The following is a 24204-nucleotide window of genomic DNA, read 5'->3' as shown; positions in this document are numbered from 1 at the left end:
TTGCTGCACCTTCTTAGCCCGGGGCCCCGGAAACGCGGTTGGAGTTTTTTCCGTTGCCCCTGGCCGTTTGTGGTTTTTGTGTATTTTAGGGGAGACGGATACACGATATGGCTTCGGGGTGTTTGGGTGTTGGGTGCTGGGTGATGGGGGCTCCAACATAATTTGTAGCAGGTGATCTTTTGGAGAATGTTAGCAGTGGTGTGTAAAGAGACGATGGGGATGGAACAAGAAGCAGAACGTTGAGGTTTGGCGAAACGGTGTTACGGTGGTGAATAACTTTGGCTTAGAGGTACTGTTGGTTTGCGGATTCCGCCTGTAAGGATGGCGGGTTTACGAGTTGGCAAGGTTCCCATTTGCAACTGGCGCCCAGTGATCGGCGCTTGTGTTGGATGCCTAGAACAAAGGTTGTGGGGTACTTATAATTCAATGCACCCCGCACTTTATTTTCAACAAAAAAAAATAGAGGAAAAAATCAAAAATTAACGACTCCGATACGGGGAGTCGAACCCCGGTCTCCACGGTGAAAGCGTGATGTGATAGCCGTTACACTATATCGGACAATGCGATGAAGGAAGAGGGGAGCTGAGGATCTGGTGGTGGGAAAGACGTCACTTGGAGCGGCGGAAGCCGACATTATTAGGTGGAACATAGCGGGGACATATCATTAAGGTCTGCCCGATGTGATATTGATATCTCGTTCTTTTGGCTGTCCCATCGGTAAGCTTTGCACGAGTAGTATCGCGAGTAGCTTTGTAGAATATGGAAGCTATCTTAACAAATAAAACGACTTGCCACCTTCTTCCTTATATACGAACGTAATTATCAAGTCTTTGGGTGCTGTAGTATGTATTGTGGAACAAGAGGGCCGCGTTTTGCGTTTACGGAAGCGACATGCACTTGGTCAAAGAAGAGGCATGTACTCTAATCAAGATGCATATTTTACCAGCATAACGTCTTCAAACGTCTTCAAAACTTACTCAATTGCAGAACCATCATCTGCGTTTTACACTCGGAGATACGTCCAAGGGTCAAGATCTTGCTAGATGTTATGTCTGCGATTCTGGCGATTTTCTGCCCGAATTTCAAATACCGAGACGAACACTCTACGAAAAGGCCTTTCTGTGCATCAAATATTCCTGTGTCCATATTATCGGCTTTCATGACATCAGCAATTCACGTCGCACAAAAGTGAGGTCTTCTCTGAAAGGTAAAAGATATGATTATTGAGGCTCGACTACGTCGGCAGTGTTCGAGTTGTTAATCTGCTTCGTTTGCTCAGTCATGATTTGCTCTAAGTGAATGGTTTTGGTTATGGATTTTACTTATCTCTCCGTGGCTCTTTTGGTTATAAGTTTGGTCATTTGGTTTGACCAAACCACGGATATTTAAACGATTTTTGGAGCAACAATAGCAAACAGTAGGTAATGTTCTAGACCCTAGCCATTGGTAAGGATGCTTAATAAAGGTTCTGGATTGTTTGCAAATCCTGCATAGCGTTGACGTATTGTTGCTTCATATCTTTACGATTGGTCCAATTCACCTTAGCGCTTAAGATGTCATTTTAGACTAATATGTCACTTTCGGATTACGCAATTGGCACTATACCATATAGTTCACCAATCCCAACAATGATACAGGTTGATACCGCCCGCAACAACGTGGCCATGCTAGATGCTCGGCAACCCCAACTAACAAGGAATGTTTTCCACATTGATGAGCTATTTTCAAGAGTATGGTGCTCGAACTGTCGTAACCTATGTCCGTCTAGCGTCAGATTCGTGACGAAAAGATCACACACGTGATACAACGACAGCGACAGATATTCTAGGAAACTAGAACCACTACTTATCAAACAGGGACGATATTGATTGCACTTGATCGTATAAACATGAACCTTGTCTTGAGCTTTCTTTGCAAAACAGGCTTCATAAAAATTTAAGTTCGAGCTCAATATCCCCCAAAGTATTTTTTTATATTTTACGGATATAAGTTAACATTCGCGTTTTAGCAGATCAATGAGACCTAAAGTGGCACTTGGATTCGGTTTGACTAAGTTATGCTCTACGTAAACGATTAGAATATTTGAGTATTTCAAAGAAGTAAAACCCGTCACCTCTGCCTTGTCCTGGACAAAGAAAACGGCAATCTTCAGTCATCACGTTGAACGACATACGATCGTTCAATCGCGCTCGCCCATTGTTCCAAGGTCTTCATTATCACACTCAGAGTTCTCAAGTTGTAACAGAGCATTAAAATTGACAGCAGACGTAGACGAAACACACGAGAATGATTCATGTAGCATATTTTGAAGGCCTTGAACTCCCAGATACGAAATCTCTGTGACCTTCTTTTAGTAAGCGACGCAAATAATCTGCGGTCGTCACCAACCACTCTTTTAACGAGTGCTGACCTCTTGGGTATCAGGAGAAGAGCTTTTTGACTCTATAAACTTGCCATAATCGTTTCGGTGCCTATACATATTCCTTCTTAATCTCTGACAGATCTTTCGTATTTGTGTCAGTGTAATATCATCGTGAGAAACCCGTACAATTTCCATATTGGAATACGCTCATCTCAGCAAATATATCTTCATGAACTCTAATTTAGCAAGTAACAAGCATTCAACGTAACAAAACTTGAGAAAACAGAGTCAATATATACCAGAATGAGAGAAAGAATGCCAATTCACAGTTAACACTCCTCCTTGAGAATCTCAGATTGATCTTACGTGCCTATTAGTTTTTGTTGAGACTCTTTCAGTTAGGCACGACCTCCAAACCAAAATACACCCAAGATAAGTAAGAATAATGTCAGCCATTTTATAATTTTTGTTTCTTGAAAATACGATCCCGTAAATTTGCACGTAATGTCACAAAAGAGCTAGTATTCTCTTTCAGAGGGACACCCTCATTTTATTATTCCAACAAGCATCGTAGTGCGATCACCGTTACGAGGTATCTGTTTTCCTCAAAAAAGATACTTGTGACAATAAGCCGACGAGGAAGCATTAGAATTGTGTCCTAGTTTGATCGCTCAACATTCTTTCACTAACCGAGATCAGTGATTGGTATTTGAAATATTCCGCCCATACCAGTTTCCTGATTTAAACTCGAGACGTAACGACACACTTCTCACAATGTGTTAGAAATGTTCCTGAAGCTCATCTAATTCTGTACAGTGACGGAACAAAGCTCATCAATTGTATCTACGGCAAGAGAATCCGGTAGCGCCGACCAGCGTGGTGCCAGTAATCAACAACAACAGCAGTTGTCACATTTGCTTGGTCAGTCGCCATGTCTATGCACGTGATCGAGCACCGCGATGTGTTTGACGCTGTGTGAATACGTCTGTGGATGCATTCCCTGCTCTGGAGTTGAAGTAAAAACTCTCCCGGTGAGTGGAATCGTCTTGGAGAGTTTATCATCTACCGGAATTCACAAACTATGGTTCAAGACTTCGCGTTTGCTGGGCTGGAATATCCATTTGCCTACCGTCAAGCTGTGCAAACTACTAGTGCCCAAAGAAAAAACATCTGAGTGCTATTCAACAACTAGCAGTCTGAGCACTGCAGTGCGAACATTTCGCAAAACATGAGCAAGGCTACCATTGCCGGCACTCTTTGCAAACATTCTTTCAATGTTACTTTATTTTTATAATATACATTTTACTTAAGGCAACCTAACGCAACCTGGCGTGAAGCCCAGTACTTCCCATGTCCGGGATCCATTAGACTACTCCAAAGCGTATTCCAAATAATAACCGCTGGAAACTTCAACAGCTTCGCCAAGAACGGCCCAAGGATCCTCCTCGTATGTAGTGTATAGCGTAGAGTTCTCAGGAATAATGTACGTGTTGCCCGAACTGTCCTTAATTGTGAGACTACCGTCATCCTCCCAAATGATGGCATTGGGGTAAAGTCCCACAAAGTCGTCCACAGTAACACTAGTGTTGTAGGGACCGGTGCTGTCAGCGGCAGCCAACGACAGGAAGGTGGCTAGAAGAACTTTGGCAAACTTCATTTTTGGTTACGATAGTTTTTGGTGTTGTCTTCAGTAGCAGTTGCTTGAGGAGTACAACTAAAAAGGAGATAAAGTAGAATCAACTCGTCGAAATGCGGAATGTCCGAAGATATTGTTCTCTTTTTATACCTTTTTGGCTTTGGAATCAAGACCTTACGTTGTTATTTCTACACATTTGCGATTGTCCAACATGAGCCTGTGCCTTTCAAGCTCACAGAAAGGAGGTAAGCACATTATGCATGGACTGAAGCTCTGCCGTTCTATCTATTGTTCCTTGTAGACCATCTAACTTGGAACCTGTTCAGACCTGTAATTAAATTTGGTACAGATTATTATTAACGATGGTCTCGAGTAGTAACGGCCAAGATGATTTTCGCAACGCGCGGGCACGAAAGCCAAGATCCGTTGGAGGGAGGGAGCGGAATTTAGCTGAAAATACGTTTGCGGAATTAAGCTGATAGCTGAGTTAGAACGCACGCAAGGGTTCAACTGGAGATCCCTATATGCAACACTCCTAGCTTCGGATTTTAGGATAAGCATTACATGATGCAAGTTTACCCAGTGGGTTAAACTATTTTTTCCACATTGAGAACAAATTCGGGTTTCATTAGGATAATCCGGCTATTATGTGCAGGGCTGGTGTGAGAAAAGTGTAAAAGAAAAGGCCAAGAGCGAGTCAAAAAATACTCTTAGAGAGCTCTGGGTTTGAACTTGGCACGGGTATGCGAGGATTATACGACCTGCGATCGTAATTTCAGTGTGTATCTTGGGCACGTAATGCAAAGGCCATTTGGTGTTCGTATTGGAAAGCTCAGGTGAGAGGGAACACCTCGTTATCCTCGGCTCAAGGTCTTTGCTGTTAGCTTCATTTGTGGGCTGAAGGGTGGTTCACCACTGTTCGTAAAAATGCAGGAGGGTTGTTGGTCCATTCGTCTTATATGCACATTTTACAAAGGTGCATTATTGCCAAGGCAAACAAGGATCTACATATGTGGGTCTAATTCGTGCATTTCCAGATAAATTTCGAGCCAATACTAATCTTGAAAATAGATGACGTTGGCATCACCTCATGAGTAAAGCCGTGGTTCGTACACTAAGGATACGACCCACGCCAAGCAACACGCAAAGTCTTGTTTCCTGAAGTCCAATCCACCAGGATCGACAGTCACTTACTCGTCTTTAAACAGAACCACGATGCTTGTTGGCGGTGGTCATGTGACATCAAGGCTAAGGTAAGTTTACTTATGGAAAAACGCGGAGCATTCCAATCGCTCGAGGAAGTACGTTGAGGAATAGCTAGAAGTCTGAGCTAGACAGCTTCTACAGCTCGTGCTCAAACTTCACGTGAATAATGTGCCAGTTAACATTGATATTGTTTCCAGCAAGCCAATCACGTCAAACGTGATAAGACGTCCGCCTCATATGTCATATGTTATCGAAATTCATGGTCGACGATGAGACAGACGCTCTAGTTCGACTGAAGAGAAGAGAACTAGAGTTCCGTGAGACTTAAACCAGTACCAGCATTGATTGCCTGCTATGTCTTATGATCGTACAGAGGTTTATGCAGCACCGGTTTTGGCCGGCGAGGAAATTGGCGAAAACGATAATTCAGAGATCATCAAATCCTTCCACAACTTTATTTTAGAATTCCGTTTGGATGCACATTTTGTGTACCGAGAGCAGCTCAGAAGTAATCTGCTTTTGAAAAGATACTGCATAACGATCGACACAGCGCATTTGATTGGCTACAATGAAGATCTTTACAAAAAGCTGTGCGACGAACCCACAGATGTGTTGCCGTTGTTCGAACACGCCGTGACACTCGTGGCAAAAAGAATCGCGCTTTTGTCCCGCGATATCTCTTCTGATCTCAATGGCTCAACAGAAAACCCTGACGAAAACACTGCAAATAACGGCTCTGACACAGCGGCCTTAGGTTTTGAAATTCCGGTGTGCCAAGTGCTGATCAAATCAGATGCCTCTGAGATCTCGTTACGAGCACTAGGGTCAGAAAATGTCTCCAAATTTATTCGTGTAAGCGGAATTGTGGTCTCTGCTTCCGTGCTATCATCAAAAGCCACTTTTCTCACACTTATGTGCCGAACTTGTCGACATGTCACCACATTGCGCCTTAACAGTTTTGGATCATTGGGTGGGGCTAGTGTCAGCCTTCCAAAGGTGTGTTTAGCTGACCATTCGCGTGATACTGGCGCTAATCCATGTGGTCAGGACCCATACATGGTGGTGCACGAGTCTTCTCGTTTTGTAGACCAGCAGTTTCTCAAACTGCAAGAAATTCCGGAATTGGTTCCAGTTGGTGAAATGCCTCGTAACATATTGATGTCCGCAGATCGTTACTTGACTAATAAGATAGTGCCCGGTACTAGGGCCACGATAATCGGAGTCTACTCGATCTACCAGGCTAAAAATCGTGGTACAGGAGCAGCTGCTAGTGGGGGGAAAGCTGTGGCCATCAGGAATCCATACATCAAAATTTTGGGGATTCAAACAGCACTGGACGGAAATTCTATTAGCAGTGGGGTGCATTTTTCTGAGAAAGAAGAGGAACAATTTTTGACTTTAAGCAGACGTCCCGATTTGTATGAAGTGTTCTCAAAGTCCATCGCACCCAGCATTTACGGCAACGATGACATCAAGAAGTCCATTGTGTGTCTACTTATGGGTGGATCTAAAAAGCTTCTACCGGATGGAATGCGCTTGAGAGGTGACATCAACGTACTTCTTTTGGGTGATCCTGGTACCGCCAAATCGCAGCTTTTGAAATTTGTCGAAAAAGTTAGCCCAATTGCAGTTTACACCTCCGGTAAGGGTTCTTCGGCAGCAGGTCTTACGGCTTCTGTTCAGCGTGATCCTGCTACTCGTGAATTTTACCTTGAGGGTGGTGCAATGGTCTTGGCTGATGGTGGCGTTGTCTGTATTGATGAATTTGACAAGATGAGAGACGAAGACAGAGTTGCTATCCACGAAGCCATGGAGCAACAGACCATTTCCATTGCGAAAGCTGGTATCACAACGGTTTTGAATTCGAGAACCAGTGTCATGGCTGCGGCCAATCCCATTTACGGACGTTACGATGACTTGAAATCCCCTGGAGAAAACATAGACTTTCAATCGACCATTCTTTCTAGATTCGACATGATTTTTATCGTCAAGGACCACCACAACGAGGAAAGAGATATCTCTATTGCAAATCACGTCATGAACATACATACCGGACGCACAGCGATCCAAGAGGGGGAAGAGGAGCTTGATGGTGCGGAAATACCGATTGACCAAATGAAAAGATATATCACTTACTGCCGCATGAAATGTGCACCTAGGCTGTCATCACAAGCGGCCGAAAAGCTCTCATCGCATTTTGTCGGCATTCGCAAAAAACTACTCATCAACGAGCTTCAGAGTGAGCAGCGTTCGTCCATTCCGATCACAGTTCGGCAACTGGAGGCCATAATCCGTATATCTGAGTCGCTTGCCAAGCTGGAACTCAGTCCCGTTGCTCATGAAAAGCATGTTGACGAGGCTATCCGTCTCTTCCAAGCGTCCACAATGGATGCGGCCTCACAGGACCCGATAGGAGGCCTTGGGCAAAACCCAGATCAAGTTCAAGACGTGAGACGTATTGAGGAAGAACTCAAGAGACGTTTGCCCGTTGGCTGGTCCACGAGCTACCAGACTTTACGTCGTGAATTTTGCGAGCAGAAGAATCATTCCGCCCCAGCACTTGACAGAGCACTCTATATTCTCGAGCGTCATGGAACTATTCAACTACGTTACCAAGGTCAAAACATTTACAGGAGCGGCGCTTAGAACTGGGCCCCTGGACTTGAACCAGCTTCCATCCATCTTCACCGCACGTTCAGGATGACCTTTTGAAATTTCGAGCTTGTCCACTTTAAGTGAGATGTATACACTAATCTCAAATTCAAATGCAGGATGAAAGAAAACACTTTCGATGTCAAACAGGTGAGGACTTATAGCTTTGAAGTAGGATTTGATGTCGTATGTGTCTTTTTGCAATTTAGTTGATAACGGGTGGTTTTTTCTAGCGTCAAAAAGCTTTACTAACGGTGAAATATGGATAGAGAACTAGTGGATCGTCAGCGGTCTGATTTAACACAGGATGAGCTCCAGCAGTTGGAAGAATTCGAGTTTAAGCATGGTCCTATGTCTTTGATAAACGATGCTATGCTATCCAAAGTACCAGTGATAATCTCACTGAGAAATAACCACAAAATTATAGCCCGTGTAAAAGCCTTCGATAGACACTGCAATATGGTACTTGAGAATGTAAAAGAGCTATGGACCGAAAAAGTGAATAAAAAGACGATTAATAGGGAACGCTTCGTTAGCAAGCTCTTTTTGCGGGGGGATTCTGTCATCGTTGTTTTACGAGCGCCGATTTGACAAAGGATCTCGTTCTCGTGGGATGTAAGTAATGTGTATTATTGGGTAATGTTAAAATAAGATAAGTGAACAATTATACTACTGTACAGGGATGACAGGTTGGAGTTTCATATCCTTCTCTATCCGTTTATCACAAATGCAAATTATAAGCCATTCTAAACTATTTGAAGTTCTTAAGCGGATCTGACTTGCCACCGCGTTTGCTGTTGTTCTTGTAAACCTTGCCTTTGCGTTTCAAGCTCTTGGCAGTGTGAAAGGGTACAAAACCAATTTTTTGTTTGTTTTGTCTAGCAGCTTCTGGAAGAAGATAGTCCGGTACCCTTTTGAGATGTTGCTGCACTCTTGCCGGGTGTAGTTCCTTGTCATGCCTCAGACTTTGCAAATCCTGTGGGTTTTCTTCGAAATGCCTTTTTAGCTTGTCACTGGTTAAAATTTCTTGCTTCAGTTCCTTGACACGAGCCTCTCTGACCGCAACTTGAGTCACAGCACGAAAACCATCCTCCATTCTATAGCGGAAACCTTCCACTTGATTTATATCAAAAGAGTAAGGCAAAATTTCGAAACCTAGTTTGCTTTGTTGTTTGACGATCCTCGATAGAATCTTTTCGTCCCTTTTCGCAGTGGCGCACATTGATGGTTTGTGTTTTCCAAATTCTTTGAGAGGAACCACAAATGAAATGGCGGCACCCGATTTGCCTGCACGCGCAGTTCTGCCAATCCTGTGGACATATGACTTCGCGGTCGATGGTAAGTCGAAGTTCAAAACGCAGGCCACATTCTGGAAATCGACGCCCCGAGATACACCGTAGTCTCTGTCTTTTTTGAAATTTTTACCGTCTTTTCTACTCTTGTTACCGCTGTCGCTTGACGCGGGTTGTTCCGTACTTTCAACTTCTACCGCTTTCTGGCCCTCACCATCCTCTTCTTCTTCTTCTTCTTCTTCCTTGATGTACTCAGTGTCATCCGTGGCAATGAGCAACTGATAAACATTTTTATTGAATTCTGCCACGATGTGCTGTCTTGAGTTAGCTGGCAACTCGCTATTCAAAATGCATGATCTGATGCCAAACTGTTCCAGCACTAATTTGAGCCTGTATCCTCTGTCTATATTATTGACAAAGATGAGCGTCTTGCCCTTGATCAAACCCAGTTTGAAGATAACGTAGCACAGTAAAAATTTGTCAAACTCACTGACTTTGACATAGTACTGCAGCAACTTACTTTGGTCTTTGTTGATTTCGTCCTCGTTGAGTTTCAAGATAGCTGGAGATCGGCAAAATTTCGCTTTCAGTTCTTGGATGTCCTCATTCAAAGTAGCACTCATCAGGAAAGTCTGTAAATTCTTTTTGAGAGGTAAGTAGCGAGCGATTTGGTCAAGATCGTCTTGATAGCCAAACGTCAAAACGAGGTCGACTTCGTCAATGACTAGGAATTTGAGGTCGTCCATGACCAACGCGTTGGATTTGGTTTCAAGAACTGCTAGCAGCCTGGAAGGTGTCGAGATTAAAACTTCCGGGCCGTCCAGTAACAGAGACGTTAGCACATTGTCGGCCAGTTGGGACGATAAGTTTAAAGAATGCACGTCTTTGGAACAAAAAAGAACCAGTTTTGCCAATACTGCTTGCACCTGTTGTGCCAGTTCTCTTGTAGGAACCAAAATTATTCCCAGTGTCTTGGGACTGCCAGTTTGATCTGCTGGTGTTGTCTGCTTGTATTGCAAAATAGTCTGTACGACTGGTATCAAATAGGCTAAAGTTTTCCCCGAACCTGTAGCAGCTTTTGCGATTACGTCTCTTTTCTGTTCCAGAGCCAAAGGAATAGCGTTGGACTGAATTAGTGTAGGCTTTTCAAATCCATTATGCTTGATGGCTTGCAAGAGTCTTGCATCCAAATGAAAGGATTCGAAATCCGCTGAATCGTCCAAATATGTGCTGACGCTACTCTGTTCACTCATATTGCTCAAATATCAGAGTGTCAGGGACCAAACAACTAGCTGTTTCGAAATACAAGGACTTTTCTGGAGATGCGATGAGCAGCGATGAGCAGCGATGAGCAGCGATGAGCCTAATATAAAAATTTGACTATATGGATGCCTAACAACGTATGTTATGATATGAATTCGACTTCAAGCAGAGTTCTCCCGCAATCCTAATTTCAACACAATGGTGCTATCAGATCGCTAGCGATGGTGAGTATACTTTCTATCCTTCCTCTCAATGGGTTCGAATCACATTCCGCGACCTTCATCTGTGAAAGGTTTATGGAAGCCTTTGTTTTCCCTATGGTTATATTGCCGATAATATCGGCTGTTGTGTCCTTTTCATCGAGTTTGTAACTGAAACAGTCGCCAAACTGCTCTGTGCACAGACGTGCGACTTGCTTGATCTTCCATATGTCATCGTGGTCGGCACCAATGGGCTCGTGAATGTGTTCTGCATGATCATCTTCGCTATTGGTGTGATGGTCATGATTGCAGCTTTTACTACTCATTTTGACGCTCACAGGCGCGGAATCCACGCTCAGAAGTATGGCCATGACACTGTCGGCAACGGTATCGTTCATTATCCCTTGCGACCACTCCAAAGTGGCGACATTTTTGATTATATTGAGCTTCACGTCACCCATGATTTTGAGTTCAAGTTCACCAACGTTGGTGCTTGTTTTGTGAGCAGCTTTCGACTCCTGTATTTTGCCTGTGATTTCATCATCGTCGATAATCACCTCCATATCGCCGAACATTTGGCACAAATGCCAGTAGATTAGCTCTTTTTTGCAACCAATATGAATGGTCTGTCTCTCTCTCAAGACAGTGGTCGACAAATCCATGTGGTAGTCCCTTAGATCCGATAAAGATACTAAATTCAAATCAAAATTCTTTTCGTCCGAAACCAAAATCCCTGAAACTATAGTTCCCTCGTCATTCTCCTTCTTTATGTCCAGTAGATCCTCCCTCTTCGCGTCATCACTCGACGTATTGATGGAACCAAGTTTACCCTGGTTCAATGTGCCAAAAACCTCGTCCACAATGTTTCCTATGGCTCTAGCCACTTTTATGCCCGAAAACTCCAACTCGACGGCAACACAATTACGAGGATTGAAAACATGAACTTCATCTTCTGTGCCCTTTAAAGACGAGAAATTGGACAAAAGGGCCGATTTAAGACGTCCCATGGGATTAGATTCTCCGTGCACCAATATAACGTTCTTCGCGCCAATTTTCTCTATGAAATCTAGATTCTCGCGGAAATCAACATGAGCTGCAAACGAAATTTCCTCCACCTGACATCGCCTGGGTATATTGACTTCTGGATTGTTGATGGAAGGAATAGTGTCAGGGTCTAGCATGATATATTTTGCCATTGTCCCTTCTACCGAATAGCCTGTGATTAAAACCAAATTTTTGTCGTCAGGGCACCATTTCTCGAGGAGGTCTCGGGAAATACCATTCTGTAGCATACCGGGAGACGCCAGCATAACACTGGGTCCAAAATCTTGAAACTCTTCAAGATTTTTGAGATATGAAATGTTCTTGAAAATGAAGGGATTGGACTGCGAGTCCCGAAACTTTTTCCTGATATCATCATTCATCATATTCACATACGTCTGGAACACACTCATACATTTTCTTGCGAGGTTAGAGGCATAAAAAATTGGAACTTGGCCATTGCCCAACTCCTCTGGATGCTTAGACCAAAACTCGTCCAATATCAGCATGATTTCCTGGGCCCTCCCCAAGGCAAATAAAGGTAACAGGACCCTTCCTCCACGTAAGACCGTTGAATGTATTAGCTGCGTCAGCTTTTTCTCTCTACTGACCCTAGGTTCATGAGTTGCTGTACCGAATGTTGATTCAACAATCAAAATGTCTGAAGATGAAGGTGGGACTTCTGCTGAATTTAAATGACGGTCAATTTCTCGAGAATAGTCACCCGTGAACAGTGTCTTGAGGCCCGCAATTTCGACTTGAAACATCGCTGCGCCCAGAACGTGCCCAGCATGGAAAGCAGTGAACTTGATACCGTTGACGTCGATAGTGGAGTGAAAGTCTATCGTTTCTATGCGATCGAAAGATTCTGCTAAGTCTTCGTCCGAATACAAATTTTCGTCTTTATCTAGAGATCTAGAAGACCCAATGCTGGTAACTTTCACAAAATCACTTAAAAGCCATCGATAAATGGCTTTGGTAGGGTGCGTCATGAAAACTCGTCCTCGAAATTTTGTCCGCTGCATAACGTATGGCAGGGATGCCGCGTGGTCCAAATGGAAGTGCGAAATAAGTAGAACGTCAACTGTTGAAAGATCAAACTCATCGTAATAGGGTAAAGATGCCAAGCCCTGGTGAGCAGGATGAATTCCTGCATCAAGCATCACCGTCTTGCCCTTATATTGGAGAATATGGCAAGATCTGCCGACTTCATTACTTCCGCCAAGTCCGAAGAACTTAAACGACGTTTTACTTAGCGACTGACTTTGTTCTGAAGACATGATAATCGATAGTGAAGATCAAAATAATGAACGAATGGAGATTTTCAACTTTTCTGTTTTGAGCTGACTGTTGCTGGTAGGGTCAAAGAATAACAGGGTAGAATGGGGGTTTGTGAAGTGCTCTAGAAGTAACGTACAGGCTGGAGAAAAAAAATCTATGGAAAAAGGGAGTGAAGACCTGGGATCCTAGGTTCAGAATTTAGGTATTTTTTCAAGTTAGTAAAGTGAATAACTTGACTTTAGTACTTGGCAAAAGTGGTCTAGCGCAAAACTTGTAATACTAACTTCTTTTCGTCCCAGAAATGTGTCCGGCACACCGCAAACAGATCAAACCAAGCGCTTGATAGCTCCCGAATTGCGAGAATCTCTCAGATAGTCGATGAGTTGGCTAGAACCTTGAACAAATGAACTTGGAAATTTAGAGTATGCATCGTCGCTAGTGACACACAGAACACACACAGACTCTATCACGAGTGATAGAAACCATGCTAGGAAAGCTCTCGGTAGTTTGTATTATAGCGAACGGTATTTTCTCTTATGTATTGTTTGGCATAGCCTGCTGGGCCTCGAAGTCAGTCGAATAGTCTTCGTACTCGTGACGACTGAATAGTACAAAGTGATATGACTTGTCAGGTAAGAACGACTGACTACTACAGCTTCAACTTCCTAAGAAATATTACGCAAATGGGTGGCCAGCCTTTGATCAAGACTCAAAAGTTATTCCATAAAACCCAATTGTTGAAAAAATATTATTTGAGATCCCGCGAACACTGTATTTAATTAACGTGTTTCCATAGTTGAATAACACTAGAGAGTCTGACATCAAAATGCCTCCATAAAACCTATAATGTTACAAGTGTTTGAAATATCCGGTTAAACAATTGCAGAAGCCGGCCGCCGATATCAAGTGTATCAAGCAAGAAATCCGTAATCGTCGTTTACTGTCCAAAACTCCTCTACCGGCGTACCAAACAATAAATCAGACTGAAAGTGTTTTCTCACAGGCTGAGGATTGGGCCTTCCAAGAGGAAACTGTTGATGTAGACGTTGATGCTGCATTGACCTCTGTTGGTGCTGCTGCTGCTGCTGTTGATGGGGATGTTGTCGTTGAGGCTGCTGTTGCGGAATACGTTCCTGCTGCCGAGCATGGTCCGATGGGGTCTGGGCTATTTGATGTTGCGTCGGCATCAGCGGTTTATCCACTGGTGGAATAGGGTGCATTTGCGATACTGGAGTAGCAAATCTGGATGTATTTGAACAAGGGTTCATAGCGTTAAAACGAAGAGATGGATCTGATGAAGTATTAACGTTGAAGGGCGAATTATGATCCGCCTGGTAATTATTCATAAGATCCACAACCGAATCGTTCGTCCACGTCGAAATATTGTTGATCATATTATGAGTTCCATTGTTAAAAAGAATCCCACTAAAATCTGCATCTGTGTTGGCATAACCGTTGATAGGCCTAGACTGGATTGACATAGCTGCAGGACTTGAAAGCGAGGTCCGCATCGTTTCGGCCGTTCCTATTGGTGTGATACCACTGCCATTTCTTGGCAATGCAGCTCCGGTGGGTTTAGACCAGTGTGGGTTACTAACTATTGAAGAATCCGTTGCAACTGGCTCAGCTGTACGATTATTGGGTGTTCCAGCGGAATATCCAGTTGTCGCAGAATCTTCCAGTTGATTTTTTGGATCTGAAGTAGACTCGACGTTACGATCACCAAGCTTTCCATGTAACGAGTCCAAATACGCTTGAAGAGTTTGCTGAGCGTGGTGTTGTTGCAAAAAAGCTTGCTGCTGAAATGCTTGCCAATCTGATTCCGTGATATGCGCCGGTTTTTTTACAAAATACTTGTCCTTCTCAGATTGATACTTGGCACTTCCACTTGACTTGCGCCTCGGAGAACTTGATCTAGTGCTTTTACTGACTTCTTCATCAATATCCGGTGCCAAAAGGTATGAAAGTTTTTGCGGTACAGTGGCTTTTTGTAAATCGCCTTGTTTTTTCTTCAACACCTTCTGCTCTTCAAGATCAACCTGAGGAGTCTCCACAAACCCAACATGAGCATCATTGGAAGCCGTACCAAACGTACGTCTGATTGCAGGTGGCATGCCACCTTCAACCATTTGCGAGCTTACGTCGGCCCCAGTGTTATCAGAATTTTCTGACCGCCCACCAACAGAGTACTCGCTTTCACTTCTGTCCTCATTGATGTAAATCAGCTCCGATGAATCGGGCCCGCAACGTTCTATGAGGTTCCCAATCGTAGCATTCATTAACTGATCAAAAGTGTCTCTGAATGTTATTGCGAACTTCGATCTTTCTGCCATAACATAGAGGCACGCTGAACAAGCTCTAAGATCGTCCATGGTAGAGAATAAGCTTGCACTGACCAGTGGTCTAGTGTGCTTTGAGATGTCGCCCAATTTTCTTCGCCTCTCATCATCCCAGTTTCTCATCAGCCACATACAATAAATTAAAGTTACGCCAGCGACAAACACCGTATGCACGGCAGGCGTAGAATGACCATAAACCGTCTTCTGATGGAAAATTTTATAAAGTTGGCAAATCTGACCAGCAGCTGCCTGGCATTCGCGGAAAAGTCTATTCTCGGGCTCGAGAAGCTCCAAGTAGGGTTGGATCAATAGTCTGACGGATCTGAAATAGTATAGCTTCAAAGTTTCATTCTCGAAATTGGGAACGCGAGAAGTAGAACAGTTTGATCGCCATATTTCTAGCTCATGGAAAAATTCTTTCACATGTGGTAGCTGTTTAGCAAGTTCAACCGTACCTTTATAGTTTTCCATTGTGCTGTTGGACTTTTGTGGAATAATTTGCAGACATTCCACAAACTGAGACTCAATTCTTCTCAGCTTCAAAGACTGATTGATGAAGTTTAGTCCTCGTTCATGCCTTTTTTCATCGTTCATCGAGCTATTATTGAAACTGGCTTCATCGAATAATGGGAGATCAATTTCAGATTCTGGTATTGTGTAGGGTTTACCGACCGCCACACATATCATCCTCTCCAACAAATAGACACACCAAAATAGCCGAAGTTTCTTGCCTGCAAAAATGTCTTGAGCATTCCACTTATTGAGATGCAATTTGTTCTTGCATATTGAGGTAACGTCCTTTATAATCTCATAAAGACCACTCGAATCTCGGTCTGTCCGTATCATGTATAATACCAGTAAAGTGAGAATCTCCACTTGCTGAACGTACGTCAATTTTTCACCACACTTGGTTATGTGACGAATGGCGGTGGAAAAATATCTATTAGGTGGCAGGCCTTGGTATTTGCCGGCTGACATATGGAGGCAGGCACTTATGCTAAAAATAAGCCACATTCTGCCACATGCAAAATGAAACTCTTGTGTCGAATAAGAATGAACATTATTACCAATGTAACCATCGTGAAAGCTGTAAATTTCTTGTTTATCCAGCAAAGGATATTTGAACTGGAGCCTCGTGAAATAGGTATCTAAGAAGGCCCGAGATAATTGCTCCTCAAACTCAAAGGCTGGATCGTACGATAAAAAATCGCGAAGGTTGTATTTCGCGAAGATGCAACGAGAGAAATCGATAGAGTCCAGTGAATCTGAACTCAATGCAGCTAGTGAGCTAGTCACACGGTTGTTGATGCGAGTCTCACCTCTGGAATGAGACTCAGGTTGTAGAGGGAAAAATTTGACAGTTTGAGGTGGTGGTAGAATTGGAGACGACCCAGTAGACGACAATGGTGGGGGAATGGCAAACTGAGTAGTTGAAGCTCCAGCACAACTAAGGTGAGTTCTTCCGTTTATATCCGTCGCTTCCTCTGGTGCCGGACTGTCGATGAGGTGAGCGATTCGTCTGTAATTGGCAAGTCTTTTCTTGAATGGCTCGCCCGTGGGTGGCATGTCAAGCATTTTCTCAAGATATCTCAATTTCTTTTCCAAGAACTTGGTGTATTCATCTTGTTTGGGGGCTTTTGTAGCCGTTGTAACTGCTCCAACAGAGTTAATAGGCCCTGATGCCCGCTGTGTGATATTAGATGCGGGAGTCTGAGAAGGCGATTCTGAAGGTGTAGCTCGCGGCGATGGGCTGCTCACGTATTTGCTAGGCTGCACACAACGTACACCAGCCTTCAGACACGCCGTACAGCTTGGTACCTTATGGTCACACTTTCTTTTCCGTCGCTGACATAGCAGACATGATCTCGAGCGTCCTTTCTTGTCCTTCAGCAGTAACTCTGGGTCTTGACCAGCCATTTCCAGCTCCAGCTGGAACTGCTCTATTTTCTCCTGACTCACAATCTTCGGCGGACGTCCCATCCTAGCGAAGTTTACTGCTTACACACTAGCGATACCAGATGGAGTTGACATCTAGAGCGATGAACCTGACTTCGATGCCCGTTACATTTTTAATGTACCGGAAAGTTTAAAAATACTACATGTGACTTGTCTCACGTGTAGACTTGAAATATATTACGTAATCGTCTGTTATTATTTTCGTGGAATAGCACTTATTAAATCACGTTTGGCCTGACAGCGTGCATGATGAGATAGATGGTGACAAAGGTTGTTGCTCCTTGACTGGTACTTCCAATAGCAGTGATCCATGGGTTCATGAGTGGCTTGGATATTATGGATATCTTGTAGCTTTCGAACGCCGGTTTCAGCTTTAATTTAGGACATCGGGTGGTCTTTTTCACACACTTTTTTGAGGTCGTTCGTAGCTCGGAGTTGTCTGGACGGTGTGAGTATACGGCATGGTGAAGTTCAGCTTTTCGTCGAAATTCAAATGACCCCAACCATAAATTTGCCTCGGTCTTGATTTCAGGTCGTCAAAAGCTGTTGAAGATCTTGACATAACCCAGGCGATCTATTAGCTGGCTGAAATCAGATCAGGACTATATCAGCCGGCGTAGTGGAAAGCTCTGCCAACCACAATGGCCTATTGCGAACTGCTAAATATCCACTGAGTTCTTTCATTTCCGGGACCTCTAGTCTCGGAAAAGACTCTCCACCAGCTGTTGCTCCTCTTGCATATCTCGCAGACGCTCTTCCCGTCTCGATTCCTCGTGTCTGTCATGTTTATTCTTGCTTTTTCGCTCGCGACTACGCTTGCCTTGCTTCTCCCACTCATGTAATGCGGTCTGGCGTTCTATCGGGTTGCCTCCATTTGTCCAAACGGCGAGCTGAAACGCCATTTTCTCGCGTGCAATCTTCCTATTGTGTTCGCGGGACCGGGTTTCCTGACATTCCACAACCAAACCACTTGGAACGTGCTTCAGCTGTACTTTACTGTTGGATTTGTTGATCTTCTGACCTCCAGGTCCTCGTCCTCCATGCAGAAACTTCTCTTCAAGCTCTTTCTCCATTTCGGGGGTCCATTTTGGCCTGGGAGGTAGTTTATTCTTTTTAACAAGGCTAGTGCAACAAGAATGGAGTCGACGGCGCACTATTGGCGCTATTTGAATGATCCATGGTGTCATTGTAGTGTTAAATATGCTTGCAATAGGTATTAAATTAAGTCAATTTCAATACTACCTTTTAAGATCTAAACCGGCGATGAGCTCTAGATCCTGAAAAGAAGAGACTACAATTTGTCTCCTTAATATCCACTTGTTATCCGAGTTTGATGTGCATTTTGTTAGCCTCCTCAGCTCATCCTCGGTATTCCTTGATATTGATATCCAATAGGGATGAGTTCTACGAAAGAGAGACTCAGCATACTACTTTGGACAAGGATGAGTTTATACTGTGTCCCATAGATCTAGCCCTAAATAGTGAGGGTACCAGTAAACGGGGTACGTGGTGTGGAGTAAACAAGGATGGTAAAATTTCAGTGGTTTTGAATCTTCGACACAATAGGCCACGTCAGGCCGGTTCTAGCGCTAATCCAGTTTTTTCCAGAGGAAGTGTGCCAATGAAGTTTCTAAGTGAACGTACTCCATTTAGCGAATGGGACACTTTCGAAAAATTCGCACACAAGTTCCCAGCTTTGCGAAATGGTGATTTGAACCTGTTCGTGGGCGATTGTAAAGCAGGAAAATTCACGGCAATGGATTCATTCGGTCTAAGTATGCCGGTTTTGACCAGTGAGAACCGGTCGTTTGTTATGTCTAATGATTTTGTGGGCTCTTCTGAAAAATGGCCTAAAGTCAAGACAGCAGAAACCCTATTGCTTCAGCTCGTTCGAAATTCTACAACCGCTACCGAAGACCAACTAATCGAGCAGTGTCTTCAAATAGCTTCCTATAGCGAGTGCGATGAAAGTTCTGCCATTTCCAAAGAGCAACTGACGACGAGAAACATTTTTGTTCCTCCTCTTTCCGCTAATTCCAAAACAAATGTTGGAGCGACACTAGCATGTGGCAGATATTACGGAACACGTTCACAGATTGTGGTATTGGTATCGAGAACCGAGCCAGTGGTGACGTTTGTAGAACAGGTTTTGCATGACTCGGATAGCGATGCCACTACGTTTTCACCATCCAATCCAAAGCAGCGAGTAAAGTTCAAGTTGAATCTCGAATCTCGACTTTGAGTTCGGGTAGTATCGAAAGATTGTGCGACGTATTCGAGTTTCCCACCCTTTGGAGCATAAATCGGATTATATGGCTATCATGGGACTGTGAAGTCGCAGTCACAGTTTCGAATATCAAAACAAAAAGTTTATCCGTTGCGTCATTCTGAGGCTTACAACCCAACCCATTGAAATAAGTGACTGAATTACATCATGCTTCTGCTTTGCACACATTTACCGTGTAGCGCAATTACAACACTACTGTTAAAACCGTTTTACCGAAATTAAACTAACAAGGCTTTGTTCGACCTTTCCGACGGTCAGTTTAGGAAAACTAACAGAACCCTTGCGTTAAGATCAGAGTTTTAACGTTATAGTTGTTGGGTAGATTATTCAATCGGACGAGGCTGTAGTTTCTTCCCATTAAGTTTGAGCAAATACACATATGCTCATCAGAGCTTGCCAATACTTCCAAGAAAAGAGGCGAATGCCCGCTGTCTTTGGAAAACATTAATCATTCACCGTTCCAGCAACGTACAGCTGGATTGACCACTCAACTATTACAACATCAATTCAAGAAGTCGTTCAGACACGAAAAGCGTACACTTATCTGATCGTAAAGACACAGTATTGCACAAAAAAACCACAATTTTCGTACCAAAACTTGCAATCAACGCTGTTTAGTCGCTGTCCCGTCCGAACCCATCTTTGAAGCTCACCCGCACTAAGTTGGGAAACTCCGAGGGTATCATTTCGGGTCTTATTATGTAGCTTACTTGATATTTGTTCAACTTGCATAATATATATCGTCAATTGATTATCAGCTCAAGAATACTTCGCCAGACCAACAAAAAATCAAGAATTTATTATTCACAGAGGCTCTTCGCACTCTAAAACTGCCTTCATCCCTATGTATCATCTCTCCCGATGTGCGAAACACGCTAGAAAGCTCCCCTTACCTATACAACGAACGCATGTTCGTTACCAGACTGTAAGCACATCGAATGAAGACAAAACAAACTCTAATCTAAAACTACAACAATCGCTGTCTGATGACACCATTGGCGACCTCCCCAAACAGTTGGTATCTGAACTAAACGAATTCCCATCTACTTCAGCAGAAAACCAAATCGACACCTTGAGATGTTACGAAAAGCTACTGCGAAGTGGCTTTAGTCCTAGGCAGAGCTCACTGGCAATCGAACTACTTCTTCAAACGCTGAACAACGATTTCTTCGATAGCTACAACGATAGATTTTTGCGCAGAACGGAACTGGAAACGCAATCACACCTGTTCGATGCTGCAGAGTCAGAACTAAGATATACTATTCAGATTTCTAGGGAATCTGCACTCAGTGAACAAAATCTAAAGCTTTTGCAGCTAAACCGCAGTCTGCATTTACTCCACGATGAACTTAATGAAATGATGATAAATTTGCTGAAGAAGGACTCGAAGGTAGACTTTAACGACCGCAAGATTGAAAACACCCTATTGCATCGAAATATCCATTTACAACTCAAAGACTGTAACAACAAAATCGCTACTCGTATTATTGGCGATACAAAGTCTGACATCGAGAATCTCAGATGGCAAACGACACGCAGCGGTCTCTTTGCGGTGTTAGGGCTGGTGTTCTTCATCATGAGCGGGGTCAGCATATCCAAACGGATAACCTCGGAAAACGACAAACCTGCAGAGGTTATTTTGCACACTATTGAGCGGGAAGAAGCAAGTGATGAAGAGGATGACAGGGATAATGGCGATGTTGGTGGTGACAATAGTGGCAACAATCTGCTTCGCGGATGAATACATAAAATGGCGGTGGTGGCGGCGGGGAGCAGCCATAGTGTTTTTTATTGCAACGAGGAACGGAGGAAGACCAAAAAGAAAAGAATTGTTTTGTTATGCCATTTTCCCTTACTTATTGCTTAAAACTTGTGCTTGCGTTTTTTGGATCCTATCTCCTGGAAACGCTGCTGTGGGAGACTTTGGACCCAATACTTCATAGCATCGGCAACTTCGTCGATATTGGCACGCTTGAGCTCCGACAAAAGAGGCCGTTTAAGCAACTCTTTCATATTGAGGAAACTGTCGTGGTGAAGTCCCTCTGTTTTTTCATGAAGATCGGAAATCACCTGTGTATTGAAGGTTTCCGGGTCTGAAAAATTGTAGTTGCGCACAATCACTTTATCAATGAGCTGCTGGTAAGTCACCGGTTTAGAAAACATCAGAATTTCGTGTGCCACGTTGTAGCCCAGCTTGAGAGGCAGTGTCAAGGAAAGAGCTCCTTCTGTCACCAGCGCTAGATTAGCAAACGGAAACAGCAGGTAAACGTCGTCGTTCATGCTGTAAACAATGTCGCACAGCATTACGAGCGCTGCAGTTAGTCCAACGGCCGGTCCGTTCAAACAGCACACCAGAATTTTAGAATGCGTTGCAAATGTGTGGGTCACGAAGACGTTACGGCTAGCAAACTCCGAAAGCCATTTTCCCAGCATACCGCTGGCTTCCTTGTTTGCAGCAGCTTGAACTTGTTCTATATGCGAGATATCAGCTCCAGCAGAGAAAAATCGGCCAGTACTTTGTAGCACGGTGAAGCTAACAGACTGCATCGAGTCTGCTATTTGTAAAAGACGGGCCAGATACAAATAATCGGTACCTGAAAGCGAATTGAGTGCTTTAGGGTCCACAAATGTGATGATGAAGAATTCACCATCCACGCGGTACGTCATCTTTCGACTTTCCATCTTGTTCAGATCTGACGACATGTTCGAAACTCTATTTAGATAACTTACACAACGATACTATAGTCAGCACTAACTACAAAAACCCACAAAACGGTTGATCTATTGACAAGTAACAGCCTCTAATTCGCAAAAGCGAGATGGTTTAGGATAGCTTTGAAGCCTTAGGTCTTCCGTGACAAACCAGTTATTGTGCCCTTTATATACCTTTATATTCAACATGACATACAAGTCACAACACACCCTTTGGAGAAAAATCGTGAATTCTCACTCGAACCTCAATAGTCAAGGTAAGCGGGCCCAATTTACAATTAACATGGGACAGATGTTACGCCAAGAGATCTCTAGGTTTAGCCATTGATGTTACGATTATATGAGATTGAATATCAGGGGTTATGGACGATAAACAGGGTTAAGTAGCAGTCATTTTGCCATTTCGAGAGATATCAAAGTCCTATCGGTGAGAGAGGCACCTCTAAACGAGACAAAAAGTGTAGGAAGGAAGATAAGAATAAGAAAGATGAACGCGAAGCATTTTCTGGCTTCCAATAACGAAGACTTAGCTGGTTTTTACTTATGGTCGAAGTTTATGGTAAAATCGATGTGTGCTCTAGCTCTATACAATGGTATTTATTGAATGACAGCGTCACAGACGTAGATAGTGACGCATCTCTCTTTCAGAAAACAAAACTCAACTTCACGAATTGTTCTCTTGCTTAAGTTCTTGTAGGATCGTGAAGATTCGAGGGACACTCTTTGATAGCGAGTTGTATTGGCCGAATGTGTTTTATTCTACACTCTAGCTCGATATATCTGGAAAATTCGAGAAAAGAGCGTCTTTTTTTTGACGAGCTTTGAAAGGAAACAATTCCAAGCTGAGAATCTTGTCTGCGATATTTAATACACCAATAGCGTAGAAGAGGTACACATTGGCCAATGTGTCAAAAATGATGTCTCACATTTTACGTCGTAATTTGACCGTGTAAAACGACATATTTTCTTATTCGATATAGACTGGTTTTGTCGAGGCTCGATGCGATGCCCGATGAGCTCTCTCCAAACACCAACTCAACCACTTGGTGACGCTCCACTGACGCCATTTCCATCACACTGATAGAAGATACACTTAAGGAATTTGCCTCAATGTCTGACACCGAGTCCTTCATACAGTCCGATCTGTTCGCAGATCCAGAAGGCTACTACCAAGCAGCTCCAGAAGCGCATTTTGCCAATTATGAAAGAACGGATATCCCAGAAAGCTCTCAAAACAAGTCTGAAAGCGTCAAACTGCGGCTAGTAGGATCATCGCCGCTTTGGGGCCACTTACTTTGGAACGCTGGTATCTACACTGCCAAACACCTCGACAAGCATCCTGAGCTTGTACTCGACAAATACGTCTTGGAGCTAGGTGCAGCAGCAGCACTGCCATCTATTGTGGCAGGCCTCATAGGTGCGAAAAAATGCGTCTCCACAGACTATCCTGACGTCGACTTAATTGAGAATATTAAGTACAATGTGAATCATGCTCTTTATGAAGGACAATCAAATGATTCCGATCCAACCACAAGGGCTGTTGTCGTGGAGGGCTACATTTGGGGTAATAGCTACGATCCAATCATCAAACATCTCCCCGTTACACAATCCAAATTCGATCTCATCATTTTAAGCGATCTCGTCTTTAACCACACAGAACATTTGAAACTTCTGCAAACAACTAAGGATCTTTTAGCTCCGAACGGAAAAGCGCTGGTGGTGTTTTCACCTCACAGACCTTGGCTTCTCGAGAGCGATCTTCAGTTTTTCGAGACCGCTAAAGAGTTTGACCTCATTCCAGAAAAGATCGACATGGTCAACTGGAAACCCATGTTTGAGGAAGACGAGGAAACCAGCGAGGTAAGATCGCGGGTTTACTCATTTTATTTAACGCACAAGGCTTAATTGTTCTTTCATGTTACTATTAGTATATATTACAGATCTTTAATGTCTCCGACGGATAAATCATGCTGGAAG

General features: G+C 43.5%; 10 protein-coding genes and 1 non-coding gene across 11 annotated transcripts; 5 read left to right on the top strand and 6 right to left on the bottom strand.

Moving 5' to 3' along the window:
- Positions 1-486: 486 nt before the first annotated feature.
- LALA0_S10e05028r lies at positions 487-558 on the bottom strand. Its single transcript has one exon. It is a non-coding gene; the product is annotated as a tRNA-Glu (tRNA).
- Positions 559-5558: 5000 nt separating this feature from the next.
- On the top strand, positions 5559-7850 carry MCM5 (LALA0S10e05006g1_1; the record flags this gene model as incomplete). Its single annotated transcript, XM_022770512.1, has 1 exon — positions 5559-7850. The coding sequence occupies one exon, from the start codon at positions 5559-5561 to the stop codon at positions 7848-7850; it is 2292 nt and encodes a 763-aa protein (XP_022630421.1).
- A 187-nt stretch (positions 7851-8037) lies between these two features.
- Positions 8038-8447, top strand: SMD2 (LALA0S10e04984g1_1; the record flags this gene model as incomplete). Its single annotated transcript, XM_022770510.1, has 2 exons — positions 8038-8042; positions 8126-8447. 2 exons carry the CDS (start codon positions 8038-8040, stop codon positions 8445-8447), a joined length of 327 nt encoding a protein of 108 aa, XP_022630420.1.
- A 160-nt stretch (positions 8448-8607) lies between these two features.
- DBP9 (LALA0S10e04962g1_1) lies at positions 8608-10401 on the bottom strand (the record flags this gene model as incomplete). The annotated part of the gene is made up of 1 exon (XM_022770509.1): positions 8608-10401. One exon carries the CDS (start codon positions 10399-10401, stop codon positions 8608-8610), a length of 1794 nt encoding a protein of 597 aa, XP_022630419.1.
- Positions 10402-10601: 200 nt separating this feature from the next.
- YSH1 (LALA0S10e04940g1_1) lies at positions 10602-12932 on the bottom strand (the record flags this gene model as incomplete). The annotated part of the gene is made up of 1 exon (XM_022770508.1): positions 10602-12932. One exon carries the CDS (start codon positions 12930-12932, stop codon positions 10602-10604), a length of 2331 nt encoding a protein of 776 aa, XP_022630418.1.
- Positions 12933-13844: 912 nt separating this feature from the next.
- Positions 13845-17252, bottom strand: LALA0_S10e04918g (LALA0S10e04918g1_1; the record flags this gene model as incomplete). Its single annotated transcript, XM_022770507.1, has 1 exon — positions 13845-17252. One exon carries the CDS (start codon positions 17250-17252, stop codon positions 13845-13847), a length of 3408 nt encoding a protein of 1135 aa, XP_022630417.1.
- A 671-nt stretch (positions 17253-17923) lies between these two features.
- Positions 17924-18415, bottom strand: RSO55 (LALA0S10e04896g1_1; the record flags this gene model as incomplete). Its single annotated transcript, XM_022770506.1, has 1 exon — positions 17924-18415. One exon carries the CDS (start codon positions 18413-18415, stop codon positions 17924-17926), a length of 492 nt encoding a protein of 163 aa, XP_022630416.1.
- A 146-nt stretch (positions 18416-18561) lies between these two features.
- Positions 18562-19470, top strand: LALA0_S10e04874g (LALA0S10e04874g1_1; the record flags this gene model as incomplete). The annotated part of the gene is made up of 1 exon (XM_022770505.1): positions 18562-19470. The coding sequence occupies one exon, from the start codon at positions 18562-18564 to the stop codon at positions 19468-19470; it is 909 nt and encodes a 302-aa protein (XP_022630415.1).
- An 889-nt stretch (positions 19471-20359) lies between these two features.
- On the top strand, positions 20360-21256 carry PUT7 (LALA0S10e04852g1_1; the record flags this gene model as incomplete). The annotated part of the gene is made up of 1 exon (XM_022770504.1): positions 20360-21256. One exon carries the CDS (start codon positions 20360-20362, stop codon positions 21254-21256), a length of 897 nt encoding a protein of 298 aa, XP_022630414.1.
- A 122-nt stretch (positions 21257-21378) lies between these two features.
- ECI1 (LALA0S10e04830g1_1) lies at positions 21379-22218 on the bottom strand (the record flags this gene model as incomplete). Its single annotated transcript, XM_022770503.1, has 1 exon — positions 21379-22218. One exon carries the CDS (start codon positions 22216-22218, stop codon positions 21379-21381), a length of 840 nt encoding a protein of 279 aa, XP_022630413.1.
- Positions 22219-23337: 1119 nt separating this feature from the next.
- On the top strand, positions 23338-24132 carry NNT1 (LALA0S10e04808g1_1; the record flags this gene model as incomplete). Its single annotated transcript, XM_022770502.1, has 1 exon — positions 23338-24132. The coding sequence occupies one exon, from the start codon at positions 23338-23340 to the stop codon at positions 24130-24132; it is 795 nt and encodes a 264-aa protein (XP_022630412.1).
- Between the last annotated feature and the right edge of the window lie 72 nt (positions 24133-24204).

This window comes from Lachancea lanzarotensis, scaffold LALA0S10 (genome assembly GCF_000938715.1).
Source record: "Lachancea lanzarotensis genome assembly LALA0, scaffold LALA0S10, whole genome shotgun sequence".
In the NCBI taxonomy this organism is placed as follows: domain Eukaryota; kingdom Fungi; phylum Ascomycota; class Saccharomycetes; order Saccharomycetales; family Saccharomycetaceae; genus Lachancea; species Lachancea lanzarotensis.
The sequence above is the reverse complement of the archived record's forward strand: the minus strand, read 5'-3'. Positions and strand labels throughout refer to the sequence as shown.